General features: G+C 39.7%; 1 protein-coding gene across 4 annotated transcripts; it reads right to left on the bottom strand.

Moving 5' to 3' along the window:
* Nucleotides 1–17,562: 17,562 nt before the first annotated feature.
* On the bottom strand, nt 17,563–27,053 carry LOC103470866 (D(1) dopamine receptor-like). 4 transcript variants are annotated; one of them, XM_081611695.1, is made up of 3 exons: nt 25,170–27,053; nt 21,846–21,913; nt 17,563–21,693 (listed from the first exon to the last, which is right to left on the bottom strand). In XM_081611695.1, exon 3 carries the CDS (start codon nt 21,580–21,582, stop codon nt 20,464–20,466), a length of 1,119 nt encoding a protein of 372 aa, XP_081467821.1. In that variant the 5' UTR covers nt 21,583–21,693; nt 21,846–21,913; nt 25,170–27,053; the 3' UTR covers nt 17,563–20,463. The 4 variants fall into 4 exon arrangements, with proteins under 4 accessions (XP_081467821.1, XP_081467820.1, XP_081467819.1 ...); XM_081611694.1 differs by having other exon boundaries at nt 21,785–21,913; XM_081611693.1 differs by lacking the exon at nt 21,846–21,913.
* Nucleotides 27,054–27,250: the final 197 nt, after the last annotated feature.

Here is a 27,250-nt window from a genome sequence, read left to right on the forward strand (position 1 = left end):
TGAGGTTATCATCAGTGGAACAAGCTGAAGGACCTTCAGAGATGCAGTTTATTAGAAAAATTGCAGCTGTCTTAAGCTTGTTGATCAAAGGTTTGCTGCTCTAATTACTAATTCAGTGAGATGTTAGTGTCATGTAGTGTTTTAGAAAGTATAGTAGCCTGTTGAAAAGTGATCCTTTGGTTTAATGTTTGCAAAAGACACGTCGTACAATTTGCTTAAAAGCTATGAAGTAACTGGATTTACATTTTAGTGTAACCTTGGCTTTGCATACAGATATCTGCTGAGTCAGAGCATCTAGGCGGCATTGAAGCTGCACTTTAACTTTTCTTGCTCTCCCTTGACTTACGCTTTTAACACCTTTCCCACCACATCCTGAACAAAATGGCTCATTGTGAGAACAAAAAATAAGTGATACTATCAGCTTAGACAATACAAACACTGCTGACTCTGGCAGGATGAAGAAAAACTGACATCAAAGTGCAAAGCACCAAAAGCAGAGTTTCAGAGTAAAGAAAAGTGACTAATGTGAAACGTCTTGCTCATTTGTAAACCCAGTCAAAACAGTAGCTGCGATGCCACATAGAAATGTGCCTGTGGTTTATTTTCTAGTAAATTTCAAACAGACCTTTGAAATGTCTACAAATAATACTTTTTTTAAAAAAAATGTTTGTCTGAAATTGTCCAGATCTCTTTAAAGGACAATCGTCAAAAATGAAAAGTGAGGGAGAGAGTAAATCCTATGAAACAAATCCATTCTGACTGGACTGGATTGGACTTTCTTTGGTGGTTGGGTAAATTTAATAACTCAAAAGATCTCAATAAATAATGATGAGCAACATTGATAAATGAAATTAGCAAAAAAAAACAACAAAAAACAACATTGGATTGTTGTTTCCTAGAGAACCAAGTGTCATTATTTGGCTATAGAAACACAATAGACATATGCAGTAGTGTGACATGGGTACCTTACATATAATTTGTAATGAATGTCTTTTGACGAGATGGTGATTTGGTTTGCACTGACATTTGTTACCTGTGTCGGCATGGCAACATGGTGCCGATGGCTCAAGTTGACGCAGATCTCTATAAAAAGTTACAGTATTTCTCTGAAACCATTATCAGACAGTTGTTTTAGGATCAGAACTGTATCCACTATTATGTTTAAAAACTGCATATATGTGCTGTTGTTTCGTCCCTTAAACGTTCCTGCAGTCGTGTGCAGCATGTCTCCCTCGCCCTTCATCCATAGCTGAAGAAAACTGGTTTTCACGGCTCTCCCTGGTGCTGTTCCTGAGAAAAAAGCAGACGCACGTATCTCCATTTCGCAGCGTGTTTTCAAGCCCTCTGCTAGGTGCAAGAGGTAACCGTAGAGGCTCGTTCAGTCTGAGCTTCAGCTCCACAAGCATCCCGGCCTCACAAAGATAAATAGCAAGCATGGTGGCAGATTTCATGGGGAAACTGTTTAGATGGAAAATCCCAGCAGTTTTCAAATAAATATGGTTGCCATTTTTTTTTTTTTTTTTTTACATTTACATGTTGAAAATCTGAAGATTAAAAAAAACACCAAACTAGTCAGAGAGCGCAACAAACAGACATTTCAATTTTCATGATTTCTTATTTTTCATCTTTTATTTTGCAATAGTAATTAACAGAAATGACAACTTAGATGTTCTCGATTAAAACTTCATACAGAAAATATCAGGAATAGATGGATAACTAGATCAACCTTGCACCTGGTTCCAGAGGTTTGCCCTCACTCTCTTGAGTCATGTTTCTGTTACAATGATCCAGTGATAAACTATGAAGAAGTATGGCAAGATAAAATAATTTTCAAAACAACGACACTGATTGCAAATGATTTTATTTGCCATTTCTAAGGATAAAGAGCAAAGGTTTCTTCTTGGCTGGTGCCCCACAGGGCTTTGTTCTTGGTTTAAATTTTTTCAGTTCACATGTTTTCTCCATACATGGATAAATTTTATTCTTGAACTCCTTCCAGAAACATGTATGTTAGGTTAGCTGATCTGTCCAGGTTCTCTTCCGGTCCCCATCCTGGGTCATAAAACTCCTAATAAGCATTTTTTAAGTTTTCTCCATAAATCCTCCTAATCGTGCCAAGACTGCATCAAAAGGTAAAGGAAGACGTCAGAAACAAGTAAATGTGAAGTAGTTGGTTTTCGAGGCTAGTTTTGCAGACATATCTGGGTTTATTTGGCTTACACGATGCTTTAAACAGAAGGAGTTGCTGTTTCTAGGGCTAGGTTTAGGGTAACTGCGTTACTTTGTGGGCTGGAAGCTGAAATCCTTTGCAAGCACTCACTCTCTAAATACAGAGGAGTTGTTATTTCTAAAATGTTCTAACATTTTTCAATCAAAATAGATCAATCTCAGTGCAGTCGAATCTAAACGGTGGTTCTCGCTTCTTCATTCTTTTATTTCTTTTTAAACTGTGCAGCAGTCGAGAGACGGCTGACTGGCGCAGCCTTGGTTCTTTCCCCCGTCAGTTTTCATGTCCTGTTCTGGAGGAGCGGGCTGCCATCCACCGGGCCTCTGGAGCCGGACACGATGAGATCCGCGTGACAGTCGGTCGTCTTTGAGCGAGACTGTAAAAAATAATAATAATAGAAAAAGAATAATCCTTTATTCTTGCACTCTAGAATATAGGTTGTGCGTCCTGCGTGACTGCTGTGCCATTTTGCCTCCCTGTTTTGGAGAATGAGCTCGTGCTGTGAGCGCTTTCAGGATCATGCAGCGGCCGCTGAGCTGGTAAAAAGTAGATAACACCGTAATCCTAATGAGAGAGAGAGAAAGAGAGAGAGAGAGAGAGAAACTTTTTCTCTAAACTAATCAGACAAATCTGGACAGCGTACCCGGGTGACCTTATTACTGTATGTGTGGACAGCCTGCCTGTGTGACCACAGGTGCAGAGAACGGTGCGTTTCCCCCAATAAAAGAAGATTAAACTGAATTGTGAGTTGAACTGAAACCTTCCACCTCTCTCTGTTTTAAACATCTGTGGACTTTTAAATATATTCTCAGCATTGGCAGCATCAGCCGAGAGACATCTCTGACCTCATCCAGACTCCTCATAGCCGCTTATAAGGTGTTAATGATAACAATTTAAATCCTTTCAAAACCATAATGATCCACTGTCACCGTTTACAGAATGTCTGAATTTTAACAGCAGGATTTGATTCTAAACCTGGTGAGTCAAGCTTTCTATGTGTTTTAACAAAAAGGCTACAGCATTTTTGTTTTGTTTTTTTTATTCATTTTAACCAAAATTATCCCTTGTAAGTCAGCCAGGCCCATCTCACAGTAATGTGCTAAATTTGAGCAGACATTCTGCTTATGTACTTATTTCTGTATGATTTTGCATGTCTTAATTTAATGCGAAACTTGCTGGATAAGGCAGATATAGTGCTGATCCAGAGTGTGAGTCGGCGTGTGGCAGAATGTCTAATAAGTCTTCTGCCACACTATGGATCACAATGCATCTGGCTGAAAATCCCGAGCAAGTTGTAATTTTCCTCCAGGAATAACTTGTTAAAAAAAACAACAACCCCTGTACACTTCTTACTTTGATTTATTATTAAGTTTTCTTATCATCGTGCATTTGGATCCTCCTCAGATCAGGAAGTCTAAGGAACTCCACAATATTGGCACCGATGTGAAATGAGTCAACATCACCGCAACATAAACTGCAGATAAATCTGTTTTTAGTTATTTAGAGGCAAATCTTTATTTCTACATATTGAAAACTAATAGGTATTTTAACTAACATAAAACTTCTAGCCAAAAAGCAAAAATGTCCAACTGTGCAGACACAGAACCTTTCATCTTTCAACTCGTGCACAGCAAAAAGCCCAGTGTTAATTTAACTCTGAAGAGTGTGGACTATATAAACACTGAAAAAGTGTTAATATCAACTCTGTGGGAGTTAACATAGTGTTGATTTAACTCCCACAGAGTTGATATTAACACTTTTTCAGTGTTTATATAGTCCACACTCTTCAGAGTTAAATTAAGTTCTGAAATGATTCAAATATAGATATGCAAAAGCTGATTTTTTAAGGTATTTTTAAGGTTTATTCCTGACTCAGTAGTTGTGCAGTTGTGCTGGAAAGCCACTAGATGTAGGAGTTTCCTGTCGCTGCAGAGACATCAACAGAGATGGCTCAGTTTCCAGTATCACATTTAAACTACTTGTAGGCACAAACCGATACTCACAGTGACAACTAATTACCCTAGTTTGTTAAGTTAATGACCCTGTTAGCCTTTAAAGCTTTTAGATGATTTTCTTTTTAATGCTGGTGAATAAAGATGGTTCTCTCAATCATTGCCTTGTTTTGTTTGTAGAAGTCTGGGGATTTTTAGAGTCGACTGTGCTGAAGGAGAAGCTGATAAATCCTTAAACATCTTTTTTAATGAGACCAAACCAGCAAAAAAAAAAAGTATCTCCTAATTTATTATTCAGATGGATTCCTAGTAATCATCAGCTGGATTTTAAGAAGCTGTCATCTTCATTTCATTCTAGCAGATGATGAATTTGTTTTTCTTTAATCCTTTTTGGCAGATCTGCGGTGAATTATGACAACTTCTGATTTGAGAATCCGATTTTAATGTTTGTAAAATCTGTTTAACAGAAAACAACCCCCCCTCCTCCTCCTCCCTCCATCCCAGGAGCCGTTCTGGTGAAAGAAAAGCGAAGCCCGTTTGGAAATTCTCGCTGCCCGTCTCCTCTTCTGTCCCTGCCTGTTAGGCAGAAACTGAGACGCAGAACATTTCAACATCCGACTGCACGCATCCAAGCTAGGATAGTCTGCGCGCTTCATCAGACAACAGTAAAAAAAAAAAACAGCGAGAGAAAACAATATAACAAGTCTCAAAAGAGAGAGAGAGAGACACTACAGACAGAGCTCTGAGGAATATTGTGTGAGGTATTACTCAGTTTCTTTCTATAAATAAAAATGCTACGGAGTGACAAAAGGAAAGCACTGACAATAATTGTGAAAAGTATTACATTTGGTGTTTTTATTTTTTTCGTTTTTTTTCCCCCTTATTTTTACATTTTGCAGCTGAAACCTTTGAAATTTGAGAAAGAAGAAAGAGAGGGTTTCAAAATGTTTTTTTACTTCTAAAAATCCAAAACGTGTTGCCCGCAGCTGTGTTTGGTTTCTTTATGGCTACTCCCGGATAAAATGCAGTGAGAGCCACAATCAGGTAGGGGATCCCAGCAAGAGCATAGAACATGTACAGCGAAGCACGGTAGTGGCAGCATCATGGCGTGGGGTTCTTTTTAATCGGTCGGTGTATGCCCTGTTTAGATTTAACGCTGGGAATGAGTTTTGGTTTCCAGCTTGAGAAATGCTGTTCATAGACTGACCTTGGGCTATTTAGGAGGTGAATATACATCCATGTAGCACACTAGTCAGTATCCTTACTTAAAAACAAAACAAAACAAAAACTTGGTGACAAAGAAGCGTCAGGATCCCATTGGGTTCCGAAAAGTGACGAACATGGTGGGGAACACTGTTGACCGACTGCCTGCTGATGGAGTTTATTTATTTATTTATTTATTTATTTATTTATTTATTTATTTATTTATTTATTTTTTAGCCGAATGTAAATTGGATTTGCATAAGTTGATGCCTCAAAGCCACTTACGTATATGTTGCTCAGTGTACTGTAATAACTGAGAGGACATGCTTTCATCTTGCCTTCAAAGCTGCGGAGCAGGTGTATTCTCTCCCCCCCCCTCACCACTGAAACAACCCCCCCCCCTCCCCACTCCGTCCTCCATCTGACTCATCCCCCCCGCCCTTCCTCTGCTTCCATTTTAATAAATGTCATCCCCAGTGAAAGGTAGAAGGTGTTATAAGCAGTCTCGTTATAATTTCAGTCAGAGTCGGCCTTACTTTGCTTTGCTGTTGCGTTCAGTTTGTGTGCTCATTATGAAGGAGTAAGCCTGAGCTTCAGAAGGAGTCACAAGTTCACGGATTCCTCACTGAGGGAACTTGATCTCGACTGAGACGCGCAGATTCAGACCTTGAGTAATTCCACCTCTGGCACTTTCTATCTTTTGTTTTGTTCTTTCAGCTGGTTTTTCAAGAGACATCTCCCCCAAGCCTGGTTGGCCCAAACAACGTGACCTATTTAGACATAAAGACACACCTAAAAGCCGCGGCTTTGAGCTCATGTGACGGAAAGCCTCTGTTGAATCACGACTGTTTCCAAGAAGATCTGGGCCGACAGTCTTGAGGAAGTCACGACGGAAATGAGAAGCATTCCAGAGTATTTTTGTCTGCTTAAAATTTTGATACCCGATTTCAAATAACTCTTAAAAACTCGGGTGTTTTTAAAAATTTTTTATTTCATTTGTATCTCGTTAGCATTCTCTGCTAAGAAGTGACCACAACGGTTCTTATGAGAGAAATGAAAATACCAAAACATTATAGAAAGATTTATTGTGACAACTACAAATTTATCTAAAGCCTAAAAAAGGCTGAATATGTTATTATTAGTATGATGTAGTGATTCTTGACACAAAACCATATCACCTGGTTTAGCTTCAGGTGCTAAAATCCACACATTTTCCATGTAGGAGTTATATATCACATATCCAGTCGTTTTTAAAGCATTGCCGTCTGTGGCGTTCACCTTTGTCTCCATCTCTTCACAGATCTGTGTGTCTGCTTTTGTCTCCTGTGATTCTATGACTCATTAACCTCCCCCATGGCTCCTTTTCTCCTAAAAGAGATCCAGTCGCCAGATTCTTTCTACTATTTTGATCGCACACGTTCACGAGAAAGAACCAGAGCTGTGTACTCAAACACAGAAAAAAACAACAACACTTCATTTAGATGTAGATGCATTTTAATTTTAGAAATGTATTCAAGCTTTTAGTCATCAAATGAATGAAATAAGGAGAAAACAAAACAATGTCAATGAACGGCATCAATGGCTACACAGAAAAAAAAGTGGTAAAGTGTGACTTCAATACAAAGATTTTCATGCGTTCATCGAGGAGGAGGAAGTCAGTATTATTTGAAATATTTAAAAGCACTCCAAACTGAACACAACATGCAATAGAAGCAGCTTTTGATAATAGTAAAAAAAAAAAACAGTAAAACTGGTGAATTTCATTTCTGCTCCAGTTCTGACCAGCATTTTTACTCTGATGTCTCTGTGGTTCGCCTCAGCAGAATAAACATGTCACCATTCGATCGCAAGTCATTTTGTTCTTGCAATTTTCTTTTTTTTCTTTTGTTTTTTTTGCAAAAAATGTTTTCTTAACTCATGAAAGTTCTGTGGCTTTAACAACAACCTTGGATTGTTGCTTTCCTTAAAACCAAAATTGTGGTTGTTTCACGATTCTGGGGGCAAAAATTGTTTTTCAGCAAAGAGAAAAATCTGCCCCATTTACCTGCAATCTTCCAAAACTTTAACCTCCTTTTCCTGCCACTGGCGCATTTAGCCTAGTTCATTTCTTTAACTAACAATAACAGAATTGGTGATTTATTCTAGTCTTTATTTGATAATGACAACTCCTTGATGATTTTGACGATGGCATTTGAGAAAATGTAAATGTTTGTTTCTTGTTTGCGGTTCTCAACATAATTTAGTTATTTTTGTCATATTTTTAATCATGTAGAGCACTTTCAACTGCCTTGCTGAAGAAATCTGCAATAGAAACAACTCTGAAGTTTACACAATACCAATAAACCGGACGTGACTTTATTCTGTTTCCATATTGCCAATGAGCCTCCACATATTCATTATACATGCGCCTTTTCGAAAGGTCTTCTTGTCATCATTTGTCATCATTTATAAATGGTTGTGCACTTTGAGTTTTGAGAAGGGCTTTTTGTGACAAGTTAGCAAATGTTTTGAAATTTCTTATCTGATTTGAAAATCTACCAAAAGACTTAATCTTATCTATTCATGCTTTTAAACTCTCTGACAGTAAAATATGATTACCAGTGAGATTTTGTGGGGTTTTTTTCTATAATTTTTCACCTTGTTCAGATGCTCGTTTTTGGTCATGAACGGTCAGGAGGAACGTAATAAAAGAAAACTCTATTAACCGGTATATATAGCCGGTTATCGGTTTTACAGTATATACCAATAACCGGTGTTATATACCGGTGTTATCGTTTTCTCCAAAACAGAAATATAATTCGATAGTATCAAAATTAAACTTGTGCTAAGAAGCAAATCTTATAATGGCATGAGGTACGTGAGGCACCAAAACATGCTCTGTGCCTCATATGGGGTCACAGTTTAGAATATTATGAACAGTAGATGGTTGAAGCAAAAGAGCAGACTTCCATTTTGGATAATTAAAGAAGATTAAAAAAAACCCATCCATGCATACTTCCTCTGCGGTGCTAATGCAGTGTTAAATCTTTGTGTATAAACCAGACCTATATTGATTTCTCTTTCTTGTTATTCACATGAGCAGCTTGACTCTTAATGTCTCTATTTTTTGATCTGGATCAGGATTTCCCTGACCATGCAGATTTACGGTTTCTATTTGAGCTCTGACCTGCTAAACCTTCTTTTTGTTTTTTTGACCGGTTTCGAGTTTTATTCGCAGGACAATGACGCACAAAAAGACAAAAAATGTGCAGAAGAGGTGAGATAGAGGCAACGGTTTTGAACCCAGTCTTCCTCTGATTTTTAAATAACTCAAAAAAAGTCAATCCAAGCACAGTCGATTTCCTAGTGGCCTCTCTGCTTCTCGATGCATTGTGGGTGAATCCTGCATCGGCGGTGTAATCCGCTGAAAGATGTAGGTTGAAGCTTCGAACCAACCACTCGCTCCCACCACCCATCCATCTGCACCGCCCCGTAATCCCCACAAGCTGCACGCCGGCTGACTTCTGACCTTTTCGCGAAGCAGTGCAATTTGTTTTCCATGAACACTTTTGTTTGAGTAACCTTGCGACGCATCAATCTATAAATTGCTGCGGTTTTGCTGCGTTTCAGTCTGATCTGCTTCGTGTTTCAGGTCTCTTTGTTCCACGCGTCAGGAGAATGTCTCTGAGAAACTGATAACATCACTGATAACATCACTGATAGTGGGAGGAAATGGCCTCAGTTCACACACCGCTGGAGCGTTTTGCTCGATTACACGGTAATGTGGAAGTGATAAGATGTTTGCTGGTGTCGTGGCCGGTCTGACCCAGATGTCCCAGATGTTTATCTGTCCATTAAACGTGAGTGTAACGTTTGTCTGCGTGTGAGAGGAAAAATAGAGAGACAGAAAGAGAGAGAAAAGAGAGAGAGAGACTCTCGTCACATGTGTGTTTGCTCCCATGGTCCCATCTGAGCTCTCCAGTGGGTAATAAGGGACTCCTGCTGTGGGCCTGTTTGACAAGTTCCTCCTAAAATAGACCCAATTTCGTCCACTTCCCATCCAGGGAGCTGGAAAACCAACACAAATATCCTGCTCAGACTTCAGCACTGGAACAATCATTGTTGGAAGTCCTCCTGTCTGCACGGCGCTTGCTTGTTTGTTTTTGTCTTCCTTTGTTTCGATTATTCACGTAAATTTGACGAAAGGACAGTAAACAGTTCTGTCGGCTTTCAAATAGTTTTTCAAGAATAATTTTCCCATGGAAGTGTTTTTTTTTTTTTGTACTTTCTTTTGCCATTGTACTAATTTTAATCCTGTCAAATTATATTGATCTGTATGAATATACTGCTTGGCACAAAAATAGATTCAAAAGTAAGGTTGACTGTATCATCATTTTGACGTGGCTTTCCAAACTGATTTTCATTTTCGTACAGTTATCAGCAGACGTGAAGCAAGAAGTCTTCACATAAATTAACCTGTTGTTGGAGTGGCATGATCTTGAAATTGACAAAAAAAAAATTAAGCAATCATTTAATTTCAATACATTTACTAAGCACAGGGTTGAGGTGGAACCCGACATTTCCATCATATTAACATTATGTGTTATTCCTATTTCTTCAAATAATCAAGTTTGCAAATGGAAAATTAGTACTCATTTTAAATTGATCAGTTTCCAGGTACTTTTCGCTTCGACTTCCTGTTGCACCGGGGGGGGGTAAATATTCCCACTTCTCTTGGGGAAGGCAAAGGAACGAAATATTTGAGAGATGCAGTTTTGTGCTGATCTTTTTTTTTAGGAGATGAATGTAGAAAAATACACACAGTGTTACCAATATCAACAGTCAGGGCAAAAGTCAAAACATTACAGACAACAGCAATGTTTGAGTGCCTTAGCGTACAAGCATGACATAACGCAGAGACTACGACTCGACCTTTTGACCTCAACCACTCCAGGTGAAACAACGAATGTCTAGCACTTTATGCCTCTTGTTGGCATGAAGTGCTAACACTTATGGAGGAGGATCTGTAATGTTGGAGCACCTGGAGAGAACCCACGCATGCATGAGAAGAACCGGCGGCCTCCGTGCAGAAAGACCGCAGGCCGGGATTTGAACACAAGACCTTCTTTCTGCTACCGACTGAGCCACCGTGCAATCTGTGCTGTAATATCAGTAACTGAATATCATCAGTAAAAAAAAAAAAAAAAGGTCTAAATCCACCTTTCAGAATTACTCTAAAAGGTTGATGGCAATCATTCTTTATTTGGATTTGCACATTTTAACCTTTTAACTTTATTTTTTTATCAACTGATTTTCTGTTGTTTTTTTTAATTCTTTAACTCCCAAGCAGTCGTTCTGTTTTCGTCTCGTCTTCATCTCCTCTCCTCTCCTCTGTTCCTTCCATCTCTCTGTTGGGGATGTTTTCTCAGCTTGTCCCTGTGCCATCACTCAAGTGGGATGTTGTGCTGCTGAGTGCCCTTCTGTACTGTCCTCCCAGTTTTTTTAATCCCCTTTTCACATGCAGTGAGCAGAAGCGAAGAATGATACCAGGCATTTGTTCTCCCTTGGGAGAAGCAAACAATAAGTATAGCTCGTGCCACAGTTTCCAGTACCTTTCTGTTAAAAAAAAGACTACTCATCTTCCATAGAGGAGCTTTCTTGTAAATGTTGAAAGAAAGAAGGACTGTGTGTATCAAAAGCAGTGTAATAAGAAACTGTGTGTGACATTTGGCGTGTTGAATGAGAGCAAGGCTGCAGCCTGTTTCGGCTCCATCAGTATCCATGGTTTAGTAAAACCTTAAATGTAAAATTGCTGTGTGTTGCTTAAATTCTTTGAAATTTCTAAATGCAAAGACAAGTAAGTGACATGTCAAAGGTCAATAGTATTTGCAACTGAATGAATTTTGTTTACCTATACTGCTTCAGCTTTTGGTTTTGAACGGGAGGTGCGGCATAATACCAAGTGAAGAAAAAAAGGAAACAGAGTGGCACTATAGGGATCACAGAGAAATATGTTAAATCCTTAGTTGTAGTTAATTTCTGATAAGCAGTTGTGTTTAAAATCTTCAATTAAAAAAAAAAAAACTTTTTGTAATGATGAGATGCAACCAACTCAGTCTTCTTTATGGTTTAAAGGCATCAGAAAAGAATTACCATAGAAAAGCCATTGATCCAGAATCTGTTTTTGGAGGAACCGGATACTTTGTGTTGCAAACAAAAAGATTAAAAGGTACAGTCCACCATTTCTGCAATCAGAGTCCAAAAAGCACATCTGGTGTAGTTTTGTTGCTACAGCAGATAGAAAGATAGAATTTCTTTATTAAAATGTTATTAATAGATAGATCTATTTGAACTAAAAATATTTAAGTGTGAAAAAAAAATCTAAATCTATAAATTCCTGGCGCTATATATTAATTTAGGATTTTGCAGAAAGAGCATAAATCACCTCCTGTGTCATTTTGACCAACCAGAATGTTAGGGAAGACTGTGAAAAAATAAATAAATAAATAAAAAATCACGTGTAGACAAAAGCTTCAGGGCTCCTAATGCAAATGTTTTACAAGCAAACATGTCGGAAATCACTGTTTCTCTGTCACGTGCCTGCTACTAATTACACGCTCTTAAAGAGATCTGACACATCTGTTCAACTCCACAAGCAGGCTGCTAGACTTTAATTTCATCAATAGGGCATGCTTCCAGCATGAACATTAACACTGGCATAATTAATACAATGTTCTCTGCCGAGCGCCGTCTCCGGCAGACAGCACTTCTCTGCGGCTGGAGCGGACATCACCCCTGTAGAGATCACTATTCATCTGCCAATCTCATTAGCGCCCCGGCGCATCATTCATTGTGTAATTTGGTAAGTATTCGCTGTCATAATTTATTACTGAACTGGCGCGATGCAGGAAGTGTTTCCTCCCAGGTTTCATGGGTCAGTTTGTGCCAGAGGTGAGAGCGATATGAGCAGATACACAGCCAATCCATCACATCTGTCCCAATTTCTCCAGCAGATGTGACCGGGTCGAATTTAGCAAAAAATAAAAAAAAATAAAAAGGTTAACTCGTCTACAGTCGGAGTTCATTTCTACTGGCTGAGAAAATCATATATTTAAAAAAGATTTTTTTTTTTTTTTTTACTGAAAACCAGGTTTTTTAGAAACACAGACTAAAAAGTGTGATTGGTAGATTAAATAAAAGTCCTGTTTGTCTTATTTTCATTCAGCAAAGAAGTCCTTTTCTGCTTCTTTTATCTGTGAGCACAGTGGGTTGTCATCATGATTACAAGTGTTCTGCCCCTTTAAGAGTGCTCCGGTCTATTATTACACCTAACCAGGTTTGCGTCCAGCAGCTGAATAGCATCGAAATAGAATACAAAAAATATGGGTCAAAATATGTGAACCTGAGATCATCATCAAGACAATAAACCCCCAACATCTTCATCAGAAATGTTGTCCATACCTCTAGTTTGACAAATGTAGAAAACACAAGACTTTGGCTGTTGAAGATTTGTTGCTGTCTCTTCTCATACGATTGTGAAATCTTGTTATTTATTCCTTGTTTCTTTTTGCTGTTGAATCTGGGGCTTACCTCGTATCTGCACCAAAACCACTCTATAGATTCTTCGGTCCTCTGGCCTCTTCGATTCTCTTCTAAGACGCTCAGAAACATCACGGTGCTAAAAAGAGCTTTTTTTTAAATTTTTACCAGAGGCAAACACTTGTTATCTCCGGGGCTCGGAGACACAGGGACGGACTTTCGTAGACTTAACACCGGATCTGCTTTGCAAGACGTGGACACTTTGTGCTCCTGACATGAAAAGATGAAAAAGCTCAATAGCAACAAAAACCAGGCAACAAGTTTTCTGTTGTAAGGATAGTTTAGATTTGCGTTAAATTAGCAATAAAGGAAAAGGAAAATAATGTGAGCAGCACATAAACGTATTGATATGCTTGTTATGTCACCTGTCATCCAATACATTTACCTACCCAGAGCTGCCCTTGTGTCTCCTCTGAAAGGCCCGAGCTTTCCCCTGCACTTTTTCTGAAAATGGACAACCAGTAATCTTACTGACCTCCTCGGGAGCTTGTGGCTATACTCTGACAAAACTCAGTCTTCTAAACACAACTTATGTAAACGATATGTATTTTTTTAAACACAAACTGTACAATGCTAAACACAACACACTAGTCTTTCTTAAATAATTTAGGACGATAAACCCTTATGGTCACGACTCAGAATTTTCCTTTAATGTATTCCTTGTGCAATTTGGCCATTAAGAAAAACAAATACAGAATGTGAGAAAAGGGGGAAAAAAAGGCCCTTACACAGACGCTAAGCAATTATTAATACATAATGGAAGGAAGTAACAAGGTAATGGGTTCTTGTGCAAAGCAGATTGGCCCTGATGTGCTCATGGCTGTATAATAGACTGCTTCACTAATGTCCTCGACGAGAGATTGGGTGTCCAATCTGGAACCCAGCCACGCGCTGAAGTGTCCGCCAGGAGCACACTCAGCCACATCACTATGCATGTTGGTGCTTCTGTGAGAATAGCACGTCTGCATAGAGTAAAAGGGGAAAAACACCGAATGAGAGTGTGCATGTTTGTGTGTGTCACGTGTGCGTTTTACGTTTTGCTGCCACAGGTGTCTAGATTCAGGTGTCTGTGAGATGCACTCTCAGTGGGGTTGCGGTTGCCACTAAATGTATCTCGCATAATCATGTATCGTGTACTTTGCAATGATGTCACAAATGTTACCATCATATATATATATATGTACATGTGGTCTGTTGTGGTTTCTTTGTTTTGTTTTTTTCTCTTTTTGCAGGTTTAGAGGCAGAATTATGGTGAAAGTAAATCTGTTGGGCCTTAACTTGACACAGACTACAATTCTGTTTGCCACACTGGCGAGAGAGGAGGTGATAAAAACGAAAAGGAAACTTTTCATCTAGTATGATAGTTTTGCCTAAAAGAGACGTTAAGCCGATGGCCAAACTTTCCAATCAATTCGGAAACCTCATCATTCAGTCAGTGTGGCTGTATAGCAGCTAAGTCAGTCTCTAAACCTCACCAACCCATCCATTGGATCTCATTAGTTTCGTGTGAAGCATATGTCTCGATTCTTCACTAAGAGTCAAGATGCTTCTAGCATAATTTTCCTCCTCCATCTCATAATCTCTTGTTTCAACCAAGTCTCCTCTGTGACTCTTCCTTCCATTTCTCTTCGTTCTGTTTGCTTCTTCCCCAGCGGTGAGGTCAAGGGAGACGGGGGTGGGTTGCATGGTCTGTCCTCTCCACTGGAGCCACTTGGAGTGATGAATAGCAACACAACGCTGCACGAAGCCCCCCCGGCTTAAAGCTGTAAACGGAGTGAGGAAGGAGAAGGAGTGCGAAAAGGCAGGGGTAAGAAAGAAAAATGAAGAGCAGGAGTAAACGAGGAAGAGCAGTTGAAGGGGGGCTTGCCGCAAATGATGGACACAAAAGGTCAAAAGATTTGCTGTGCAATTGCCGGCCACGGCTTGTGTGGCTATTTTTAAAAAGGATACAATAGCGCGTTGTTGGGATCAGATATGAGTTCACATGTTTGTTTAATTTATGCTGTGGTTTCCAGAGAAACGCTCCCCACCCCCCTTGAAGAAGGAATTTGTGTTTGCTGTTATAGAGTTTTTGTTTGTTTGTTTTTCTTTTTGAGGAACATCTGTTCATTTCTGCATTGGGAGCAGGCAGGGGAAAAAAAAAAAAAAAAAAAGCAACAATGTACACAATCTATCAGACCTAAACTGTGTTGATGCGGTTTGAGTCGAGTAACCAACACTTTCACTTTCAATTATGAGCATCTTGGTGTGGGTTATGCATTAAAAATGCCTCAGACTCAGGTGTAATTACGATAGCTGAGCCTGTTGTCAGTTATACATATTTATAAGAGAGCAGTGCAGATAGATACAGACAGTTTTAATTGCATTTTAATTCCCCAAGATCCTGAGCTGAAGTGAAAGAAGGTGAGAAAGTAATCTCACCTGGAACAAAATGTGGGGTTGTAGTAAACAAGCAAAACTGTGACAATTCAATCATTAGAAATGTGGCAGCAGTGTGACACTTCCAGTATAATTTGGTGCTTACAAAGCTTCATCGCTAGCTCTTTTTTATTATTATTATTGTTTTATTTTATTCTGCCATTGCCTGATTCTTACGTAAGACCGTGCTTGTCTCCGTTACGCTTTTATTTCTCCCTCCATGTCTGAGTAAATCCTTTCCTCGGGGCATGTCATTAACATCGTCTAAGGATGCCACGTCTGATGTCGGTTCTTCTGATATGCCAATCCAAGCACACTACTTAAACAATGTTACAATACACAGAAACAACAACAAAAAAAGGGAAAAGGAACTCTTCATGTTGCTGCAACATGTGAAAGACATTGTAAGGTTGACGGAGCAGGTGATGGAGGCTCTGTGGCTCCAACACACACACACACACACACACACACACACACACACACACACACACACGCACGCACGCACACACACGCACGCACGCACGCACACACACACACACACACACACACACACACACACACACACACACACACACACACACACACACACACACACACAGACTGATATTCACCCACACATGCGCACATGCTCAGTCTTATCACCGTCATGGCCGTCACTCTGAGTGATGTCAGTCAAATTAATTGCTCTTCCCTTCCCGTGGCATGCTTGAGGAGATTTCAGAGGCAAGGACAGTCTGAGTCCTGCTGACTTTAAAGCACAACTGTGCTGGTGCGTTTTCCGCGTGAGGGAAAGCGCCGTTGACACACTTCTGATATCCTAATGACGAGAATTATCTTCGCTCGGTAAAATCTGAGATTTTTACCGGACCTGAGATTTTGAACTGAGATTACTTTGGAGTTGGTTTTTAATGCAGTGACGATTATTTGACAAAACACCAGTTTCACTTTTATAATTAATCCGATTTAGACTCTCGTGGGTGTAAAATCCTACACTTTGACATACTTGTAGTATCTTGCAAGAGTATTTATACATTTTTTTTTTTAATTTCATCTCAACTAAAAACTTCAGTGTATTTTTTTGATGTGATGAACCAATATACAATGGTGTATAATTGTAAAGGAAGGTGATACATTGTTTTCAAAGGTCTTTTCAACTAAAAAATATGCAAAGTGAGGCAGAAATCCACTATTTGAAACTGCGAAGGGCGTAGCACAAATTAAAAATTACAACGACAAAGTGGGCTTTGGAAGAACCATTGCAATCATAGAACAAGATAAGTTTAGTCTACTTTAGCCTGGCCACAATCTTCTGCGTAATTCCTCCATTGACCCGGATTCCTCTGGGCCAATCAGCGAACAGAAGAAGTTATGACGTCAATTTTCAAGTCGTTTTATAATGTAGTTTGCCTGTAGTTTTAGCTATGGTAGTGGTGGAAGCGAACAAAGCCGTTCGGTTCAGGTCGACCACGCTTCCAAATATTGAATTAACATTAACAGTTTTCTCATTCAGCTCGGTATTTGGTAGTTTTCATCTTCATAGCGTTAAACTAGATATAATTTAATTTCAGACAGTAAGAAAAAAGGTCTATGTGTGTTTGTTTTTTCATTTGATGTATGTAAAATTATGGTTGAAACTCTCATTTTCAATATTTGTTCTTTTTAAGACATTTGAAAAATATTAATATTGCTTTTTTTTATGTTTCACATAATCCACAAATTTCTTTTGTTTGTCTATCTTGAAATTCCTAGTAAAATCCATTAAAGTTTGTGGTCTTAATGTGAGAAAAATGTGAAAAAGTTTAAGATACTTTGCAAGCCACTGTAACCCCCTTAAATTGATTATTAAGGTAATTTAGTGTAGCTCATGACAAAAAGAGGGCGCTACAATAATTGTTCCTAAAAAAATAAAACAATCTTTACAACCAAATGCCACTGCTCTCCTCTGCCGTCACACTTCAGGTACGCCATTTAATTTCCTCTGTCAAGGATGTGAATAAATAACAGCACAGTCTTTACCCACAGCTTTATTATCACCTTCACTTCCCCTTTTCAGCACAGTAGGTAAACAAGGAGAGGGGAGCGTCCACGCTCTAAAATCCAGGCTTATCCGTCATTTTTATTTTATTTTTTTAAGTGTGAGAGTGAAGTATTAGTGGAACAATAAAATCACACTCAGCCAACAGATCCAGAGGTGCCACAGTAGTTGCACCGCTTTATTATTGCCAGCTGTTCACAGGACCAGATGGGGCACTTCACTTTGCTAATGACGGCGATACATCGCCAGATTCGACAGACACAGGAACACCAGAATTATATGAGATGGTAGATATGAAACACAGCTGCTCCCATAGGTTTTACTCTTCGCGCACTGGTGTGAAGTTAGCCCCAGGGCTTTTCATGTAAAGGGTTCAAAGCTGAACAAGCCAAAAACACACAACACAGTGGATCCGATGAAAAATAACCTTCGCATCAACAAGTTCACTAAATATCTGCTTGGGCTCTAATGCAAAGAGACACTTGGGAGAAATGTGAAACGTCTTTATCTTTGTTACAGGACTAGAATGAACTCCTTCCAAGTCTAAACTGAGAAGTAAAACTAGAAAACAACCAACAATGCATAATACATAAAAACTAGTTTCAGTGTGCAACTCTGAATCCATTTGGTAACGATTGTTTTAAAAATGGGCTGGATTTAGAATCATATTTTGAACTAAAAGTCATGACTTTGGATGGATGTCAGACAGAAACTGCAGATTGTCGACAAAATTCATCCACTCTAAAATTATTTCCCCTAATTACATGCTTTTTATTCCCTTTTACAAATAGTCACATGCAAATTTTTTACAATTTGTGAATGAACAATCTCCAACGGGGAGGAATAGTTAAACCAAAAAAGCACAAGTTTTTTTTTCTAATCTATTCAAACTGTTCATCTTTTGTTATTGTTTGTTGTAAAAATAAGTTCAAGAAGAAGTAATGACCTTTTATCTGCACTTATTGTGAGACAAAAGTATATTTTCTTTCTTAGAATGGAAAGCAACAAATTGCGGTTTTCCCCTGGTACAGAATTTTGACAATTTTGAAGGCTTTCTTTCTGCTGTTTCTGTACTTTCCTCAACTTCAACAGCTCATTGATGTAATCTGTGGCTTTTTCATTTCATCTCATAAGACAACATAAAAAAAAAAGCTAATCTGACTTGCCTGCACAGTGAAACAAAAGTTCACAAAGTGTAATCGTAGCAGGAAGTTGGTGTGGATATTCATTAAATGAGCACTAATCCAGTATATATCCTGTTGTGCAGACAAAGTTATTCGGTTTCTTTGCCTAAAACCCAATATCATGCACAACAAAATGTAGTTCCAACCACAAGATTACATACACTCATTTATCATGGATGTGATGATAGTTTCTGTTGACAACAATCTGTTTAAGCAAGTCTTTCTTCCAGGTTGGAATAGATTATACACAATCACCTGACTTTATTAAGAACTTGGTGCCAAATTTTCTTTAATCCACAAACTTGCAGAAGCTTCTGTAGTGGATTTAGCAGCAAATTGCCCACTCTTTTTGGTAGAGTTAATTTTAATTTGGTGATTTCCTGGCAAGAATACTCTTACCCTTAGCGCTGGGCCTTTGGAAGACCAGAAGATTGTTAGATCTGTTCCATCCATTCCAAAACCAGTTTGGATTTGTTCCTACGCTTACTGGTCTGTTGGAACATCCAATTTTGTCAAAGCTTCAATCATTTAGAGATGATCTGAGGTAATATTGAAAAGTTTCAATCCATTATCCCAATACTGATGTGTGTCTCATCAGCACTAGTAGCAGCAAAACAACTTTCATGTGAAGAGGCGACCCATCTGCGATTTGTCCAAGCTGGCCAACATTTTTAATTCCAGCATATAAGACAGATGCAGAAACAGCCAAATTATAAAACACAGCAATTTTGTAGGACATTGTTCATCTTTTCTGATAATGGACAAAAAACAAAAAAAAAAAAAGAAAAAGAAAGGCCCACATAAAACAGTTAGAAATCTCAAATTTGGGAAAATGCAGTCGTCCTTAAATTTTCAGTAGATGTTTAAAACATCTTACTAATAGAGAAAATAGACAAATACAAGTTAGTCTTGACTCTGTTTCCTGCAGTAATAGTTTATACTTTGAAGAGTGTTATCAGTACAGAGACCTTCAAGTGCTGGTATGTAGTTTCACCGATTGGAAAAAGACTGGTTGATTAAGTTGAAAATTGTCCAGCCACAAGGCAATTTTTGGTGCACTTTCACTTCAAGCTTTAATGTGTCATGCATTAATATTATATCTATTTATAATAATCCAACAACTGGCCGAGGTAAAGGAAGATCCTACTAGGCTATAGTACATCATCACAGCTTAATGCTACTTTCAAAAGAAATTAGGACCACAGTTTCCCTTTAAAGAGCCGTCACAGAAAACATAAATGCATCTCATCTGCTCTGTTTTGCATTCTGTCTGTAATATTAAGTCACTTTTGGGTGTATTGTGTTCCTGCACCTACACCAAACGTGATTTGGTTAGATGCATGACCTCACTCTTTGCAGACAATTTTAATCGCGTGTAACAGTAGATGTGTGAGCTGTCATGTGATTTGGTAAAGTGCACCAGTTGTGCTGCGATTGCGCTTTATTTGGCGGAGGACGCCATGACACCGTGTACTACTGTCGAGAGTGATGTCAAGGAGGACAGCAGCGTCTGACACAGTGCATGCTGCCCGATCCTGTGGATTATCCATCCTGGAGCCATGTCAGAACCGGTACACGCTCAGACCCCTTGCACAACCAGCACCATCTTAATCTCAATCCCAAATCCACTCTGCTCCCAGACATGATTCTCACTTTGGAAGGTTGTGTAACAGCCACAGAAAACACAGCAGGGTCACACTCACCCGATGCAAACATGTGCACACAGTGTCACAGTACCATTCAGTCACACTAAGCGTTAGCTCAGAATCACAGACAGCAGCGTCCTCTTCTCAGCCAGTCCGGATGCACATTAAGCTCCTGGACTCCTAGAATAAAGGGATGAGTCAGGGCCCGGGGAGTCATGAGTCACTTCTTGTTTAGACTGGCCGTCTCTACGTTGTGGCCTCCTGGATACAGTCTGTGGCAGCCCAGCAGGATGGAGAAGGCCTTGCGGAAATCAGCATTGAAGGCATAGATGATGGGGTTGAGGGAGGAGTTAGCCCAGCCGAACCACACAAATACGTCAAAGGTGGTGGGACTTATGCAAGTGAAGGCCTCTCCTCCGCTTGACTGCTCGCAGAAGGGTACCATGCAGTTTAGGATGAAAAATGGCAGCCAGCAGCACACAAACACCCCCATTATCACCGACAGCGTCTTCAGCACTTTAGTCTCCCTCTTGAACGTCATTTTGAAAGAGCTCTCGGACTCTGCGATGCTGGAACCTCGGCCCACGCTGTTGTGTCTGTTCTTGGCACTCTCTGCGGCACGCTCCAGGGCAGAGATCCTCCTGATTTGTCTGTGAGCAATGCGGTAAATCTGCGTGTACGTGGCGACCATTATGGCAACAGGGATGTAGAAGCTTATGAGTGAGGTGGAGATGGCGTAGGTCCTGTTCAGGCTGGAGTCACAATTTTCAGAAGTGCGGAGGGATGTAGTGTTTGATCCCAGTGACACTAATGCCTCAGTGAGCGGCTTGTAAGGTTTACTCTGGGCTTTGTGCCAGTTCAGCTGCACAGGGATAAAAGAAATGAGGACAGATAACGTCCAGGCCACGCTGATCATAACATAGGCCACTTTGGGTGTCATCTTCCTCTCATAGCGAAAGGGGCTGGAGATGGCCCAGTAGCGGTCCAGGCTTATCACGCAGAGGTTCAAAATGGACGCGGTCGAGCACATGATGTCAAAAGCCACCCAGGTGTCGCAGAAGGAGCCGAACGGCCAGAAGCCCGCGATCTCCGTCACCGCCTTCCACGGCATCACCAAGATGGCCACCAAGAGGTCGCTCACGGCCAACGAGATCACGAAGAAGTTGGTGACTTTGGAGCGCAGGTGACGAAACTTGGTGACGGCAGCGCAGACCAGCGTGTTCCCCAGCAGCGTGGTGAGGATGAGCAGCGACAGGAAGCAGCCGGTCAGCACGCGGCTCGACGGCATCTCGTCTAAGAAGCCATTGTCGATGACGGTCGTGAAGTTCACGAGATCCATCCCTGAAGATGAGTAGGCGGGGGCGGGGGAGAGGACTACGGTCTATGTCATACTGAAGAGTCCTGCTACATCTCCTCTGGGATGAATAGCACAAGATGTCTGTTGTCGATCCTGCAAGCAAAAAGGAAAACAAATCTCCATCATTGTCATTGCCGTGATATGAAAGATGAGATGTTTGAGGCAAATGTGATCTGGAACAGACTTTTGGCCCCTGATCCTGTAAATTAGATTACACTCCATTTGAACTGCAGATGGTATTTTACATCCCACAGGCAACATTCTTCCATTTAGATATCCCAGACTGGATTCAGTGTCTGCTGCTAGGAAATTGCTGTAAAAGAAAAAAAGAAAATAAAATCTATTTTGAAGGTAATTGCTGCCATCTGAATGTGTAAGTTAGCACCTTGTGTGCATCAATGAGAAATTCATGGTATGAAAAGAAATTGACAAATGTGTTTTAATAATACATGGACCTCTAAATATTATCCTCTCAATATCAGTGGGTGCATCAATATTATCACAAAGAACTGTAAAGAATGCAATATTTGTTTGTTGTTTCCTGTTGTCGTTAGCACTCGCTTTGCATGCAAATAAGACGTTCTAAGCATTGGACGGCGTCTCACTGCAAGAGATGGCCACAACTAACAAATTATGGTCAAATTGCAGAGTGATGGAAGCAATAACAGCCTAATCCCATTTCCTAATATCACGCAGCTCAACTCTGCATTCATTTACTGAAGTCAGATGTAAAGTCGCTCTGTTTGTGGAGAATAAGTAGCTGTCACTTAAACTAATCAGGTTGAACATACAGTGACAGACAAAACCATTTCATAGTTGTCTAATAGACAAAGATTTACAGAAATATTTAATTTTTATGTTCCAATTAGCACATCGCATTTCACAACGACTACCAGCAGCCAGCAAAATCGTAATCACTTTATTTTGAATACATATTTTTTAGAATCCATTTGAACCAATAATCCTGGCAATATTCACACACAGTAAATGTTTGGGCCCATGCAGGTAGGAAGTGGGTTGAAAAAATAGTGCTCACTCAGGATTATTCCTATGCTAAATATATGCTTTATTGTCCAAAATATTGGGTCATCCTTCCAATTCACTGATTTCGGTGTTCCAGCCCCTTCCACGGTCACATGTGTACAAAATTAAGCACCTAGGTCATGCAGACTGTTTCCGCAAACAGTCTGCAGGAGCTCAGTGAAATCCAGTGCGACACCTTGAGAGCATGACATGTGCAATAAATCCAGTTATGAAATTTCATTTACTGCTTGTGCAATTTTAACACAGTAAAAATGGGTGGAAATGAAAGCAACTGAGCCTCTAACTGGTAGGACCCGTAAAAATTCAACGGTATAAGTTCACGGGATGCTCCAGTGTGCAGAGTTCATTGACTTTCTGCTGAATCAACAGCTACTGGTATTCAAATATCATGAGATGTTCAGATTAGCTCAAGAAAAAAATTATAGCTTCAATGGACAGCAAAAAAAACAAAACAAAACAAATTCCTAATCTCCATCTCTACCGTTCTATTAAAACGTTGAAACTGGCCACATCTGCTGTTTCCTTCATGAAACAACTTTGTTGTTGTTTTCTATCACTTGATTAAAACAACTGAGGACACTTATGATATATTTCTTGTTAAACAAGCATTACCTAATTTATTGCTGACATGGGTAGTCTGAGTCCATGGTAACTGTTGATTTAGCCGATCTTTACTGCTTTCCAGACACATTTTTGCGATCGTAATATTGTGATAATCATGAATTTGCAATGCATTCTGCAGTCCTCCTCGATACACACATTTCACTAGCAGTAACTCCTACCACTTCAGGGAAGACATTTTGGACATTTTTCATGCGTCCACCTTTGTGGGAACAGCTCGGGGATGGCCCCCCATCTGTTTCAACATGACTGCACACCAATGTGCTACGCAAGGCCCATAAAGACATGGATGAGCAAGTTTGACATGGAAGAACCTGGCTGGCCTTCACATAGCACTGACCTCAACCAGATAAAATATGTTTGGTACGAGAGTGTAATAGTGACAGTCCTCCTGTCCAAATTCAGTGTCTGACCTGAAAAATCAAAATGCATTCTAAGAAAAAAAAAAAAGCTGCTTCTGGAAGAATGGTGCAGAATTTCCACAAACACACCTCTAAACCTTAAAGCTACAGTTAGTAAATTTTACTGAAAAATATATTTATATATTTTGTACATATTTGTTAAACCTGTCATGCTGACATGACAGGTTAATATGTAGGTCTCTCTCTGTAGTCCTACTGCCATCTGCAGAAAGACACCGCTCAGTCAGAAACGTCCAATGAGACCCATTAAGAAGGTCTGAGTGTTGTCAACCATCCTTCTGTTCATGCTGCTCACTCCCTCCCCCGCTCCTTCCACACAGGGAAGTCAGTCATGAATGCACTTGACTGTTAGCATGGCCACCGATGATGGCGGATAAACGGTTTTCCTGGAATGATAAGTTGTTTCTCCGCTTTTGGCACATTGAGCAACACGTACACAGAATGACTGCTAAGACACTCGTCCTGGCTCTGATTGGTTGTTTCTGAGCTGCATATTTCTGCAAATGGCAGTAGGACCACAGAGAGGAGGCAGAGGAGCTTGATTTTTTTTTTTTTGAGTCTTGATATAGAGGCAGTTTTACAAAGCAAATAAAAAAACATATTTTAATAAAAGTTACATATTGCTTTGAGGAAAGTTGGCCAACAATTATAAGAAATGTTTAATGCCAGTAAAGATTTACCAACTAATTACAGAAAAGTGTATACATCATTTTTAACATGCCATATTTAAAATACAATGTAAATAAAAGCAGAAAATACTTTTATACAAAACCAGTCATCTTTTTCACTTGATTTATTCATTTTTATTTTTATTTTATTTGCTGAGAAAGGCAAAGGTAAATCAAATTACAGTCAAGGATGTAAACTAACTCTTTTATTCTTTGAAGATTTCGGTCTCATGTCTTATTAGAAACAACTTTCTTGGTTGTATTAAAAATATTTTAAAATATAAATTTACCAGGGGTATGAATAATTTTTTGGCTTAACTGTATATAAGAAGCCCATTGTGGGTCAAGGCCGTCTTATGACCCATTCAGCCCATGCAGAAATCCTCATGGGGCCCAAATACACATGTTGGCTGGGGATCCTGACCCTGAGCAACAGTCATAGTTGTTTATCTGACCCTTTATGGAAATGAATCTGGTCAACAGAAATTCACTTTACAAGCTGAACTTACAAACTGCTTTGCAGATAAACAATTTAAGTGGACAAACCAACAAAAACAAAAACAAAAAAAATGTGCATTAGTGTTGGATTATTTTTTAATAAAAGTAATTTTTTTTTTAAAATATACATTTATTTATTTTTTATTTCTTATCTTTCCGATTTAAAACAGATCGTTCCTTCAGATCGTTTTTCCAAACATGCCTCTAATAAAGAATAATATCATCCTCTCTCTGCTTTACATCCTAATACACTGACTGCTCTCTACGCTCAGATGCTAGGGTCTTTTTACATGACCCATAAAAACAAATGTCTCACCGCTTCCACGCAAACTTCACCGCGCAGGGTCCGTCCAGAGCGCGTCCGGTCTCCATATCTCACCAACACAAACCAAACAACGTCCCGAATTATGTCCTCCATGTATACATTACTCTATGTGCTGATTCAAAGCAAAACGCAACCACACACACACACACACAAAAAAAAACCCTACACTGAAGACAGACACTACAGAAATGAAATGTCCCTCTCGCTGCGTCCTGCTGCAGCCAGAGTACGTGCGGCGTCCACGCAGAAATCCTTACGCCAGACGCCTCAAGTTTCACATGATGCTCCCATTCAGTAAAAAGCGCTGCCTGCTCACTGTAGGAAGGAAAGGCAAATGACTGTGGCATTTCCCCGAGCAGTCTCTCTGCGACAGGTAATCTCCTACCTGTGAATAGCGGCTGTTAAAGGCATCATAATTAAGCCGTGTTTTTTCTTGTCAACTGACCCGGTTCGGGCTGCGCTTTGGAGGAGCTTAATGAAACAAAGACAGGTGATAAAACCAGGACAAGGGTCAAGCTTCAGGCTCAAAATCGGCTCTATGACTCCACCTAATGGAGGAAGCTAGCAATTACACAGCAGCGCGCCTTTCAGTCACAATTTAAGTCAGACAGGTTTACTGCCAGATTTGCATGTGCAGAGGTCATCTGAGTGATAAATCATGTAGAGCTTGTAAAAAAAAAAAAAAAAAAGAAAAAGAAAATTAGACTGTATCACTCCAACCGTAAAACGTATTCATGCTCAGCCCTGGTGTCTCTCACGCTGCACTGTGGTCCCTGGTGTGCTGCATGAAAGATGCAGAGGGATGCAAAAACCCGTCATGACATGTCAGCCGTCACCTTGCGCTGATGTGAATATTTCTGACAGGAGGAAGTGGAACAGCATTAACCCATTTCCTCCACAAATATGCCCTCTGCTAGATGGGCAATGACACATCGCCGATTTGTGCAACGCAGCTAACCTCTTTACCAATCATTAATAATCTTAAACTGAAATGACTGTTTCAAGTCATGAATATTTAACAAGGCATATTGGTGGTTTTGGGTAGTGCGGCCGTTTTTTTTTTAAAAAAACAAACAAACAAAAAAAAAAACACTCCTTCCTGCATCTCTTTGCAGGAGTTTGTCCCTTTGGTCCATCACGGTAATTCACTGGGACTGTTTTCTGAGTGCTGCCTGGCTGCAGGGACATGAAAAACACAGCAGGCCGGGCGGGGCTGAGAGTGGAAAGGTCTCAGAGTTGCAATGCCGCCCTATATTTTAGAGCGCTGCTGCTTTTCTGTGTTCAAAGGTGCAGCTGCCTCTGTGTTACTGATTCCAACGTTCACACCACACAGAGATGCGCCACAGTTGGTGTGTTTTTTCTTTTTCATACAGAACGCCTTGCAAGAAATCACCCGTATACGCTTTGATCTTCCCCACAATTTGTCACGTTACAACCAGAAACTTTAGTGTATTTAGTGTATGTAGCTAATGAAACTGCCTTTAGCGATCAGCTAATTACTAAATAATTAGTGTACGTTGTGTAGCAGGAAGCTGTGTGCAAGTTAATCTCAATATAAATATCGGTTCACCTCATTAGTTTAATAGATAACATCAGTGAACAAACAGCATCTTAAACACCAGAGCAGCTTTAAATGTACAATTTAAACTTGCTAAATACTTCCTTATATGCTGGGACACTGTATATTAATGGATGTTCACATGAAAATATAACGGTGTTCAACTAAAAGCTAAATTCCTTCTGCAGCTTCTTGGCAGACTGACATCATAACAAACCAAAGCATATGGATATTACAATCTCTCATCTCAACACTCACTTATCTATGTGCTAATAAACACATGCTTTTGAATGCCAGAACATTTGTAATAAAATAATCGTGAGCACAAATAAGTCCAATAAATACGTTACATTTCAATATTGCAGCTAAAAATGAAAGTCCAGGTGGATGGAAATAAAATGATAGGCTGACTATTCATGCATCTCCATAAATGTGGGCTTTATGGGAACGTGGCAAGAAGAAAGACCGCCGTCAGAATTCCCAGTTAAAACATTTCAACTTATAAGAGTGCTCT

The sequence above is a fragment of the Poecilia reticulata genome, chromosome 10 (genome assembly GCF_904066995.2).
Source record: "Poecilia reticulata chromosome 10, P_reticulata-male-v2, whole genome shotgun sequence".
In the NCBI taxonomy this organism is placed as follows: Eukaryota; Metazoa; Chordata; class Actinopteri; order Cyprinodontiformes; family Poeciliidae; genus Poecilia; species Poecilia reticulata.

Coding starts and splice junctions, on each gene's coding strand:
- LOC103470866 (XM_081611693.1), bottom strand. CDS start 21,582: ATGGATCTCGTGAACTTCACGACCGTCATCGACAATGGCTTCTTAGAC.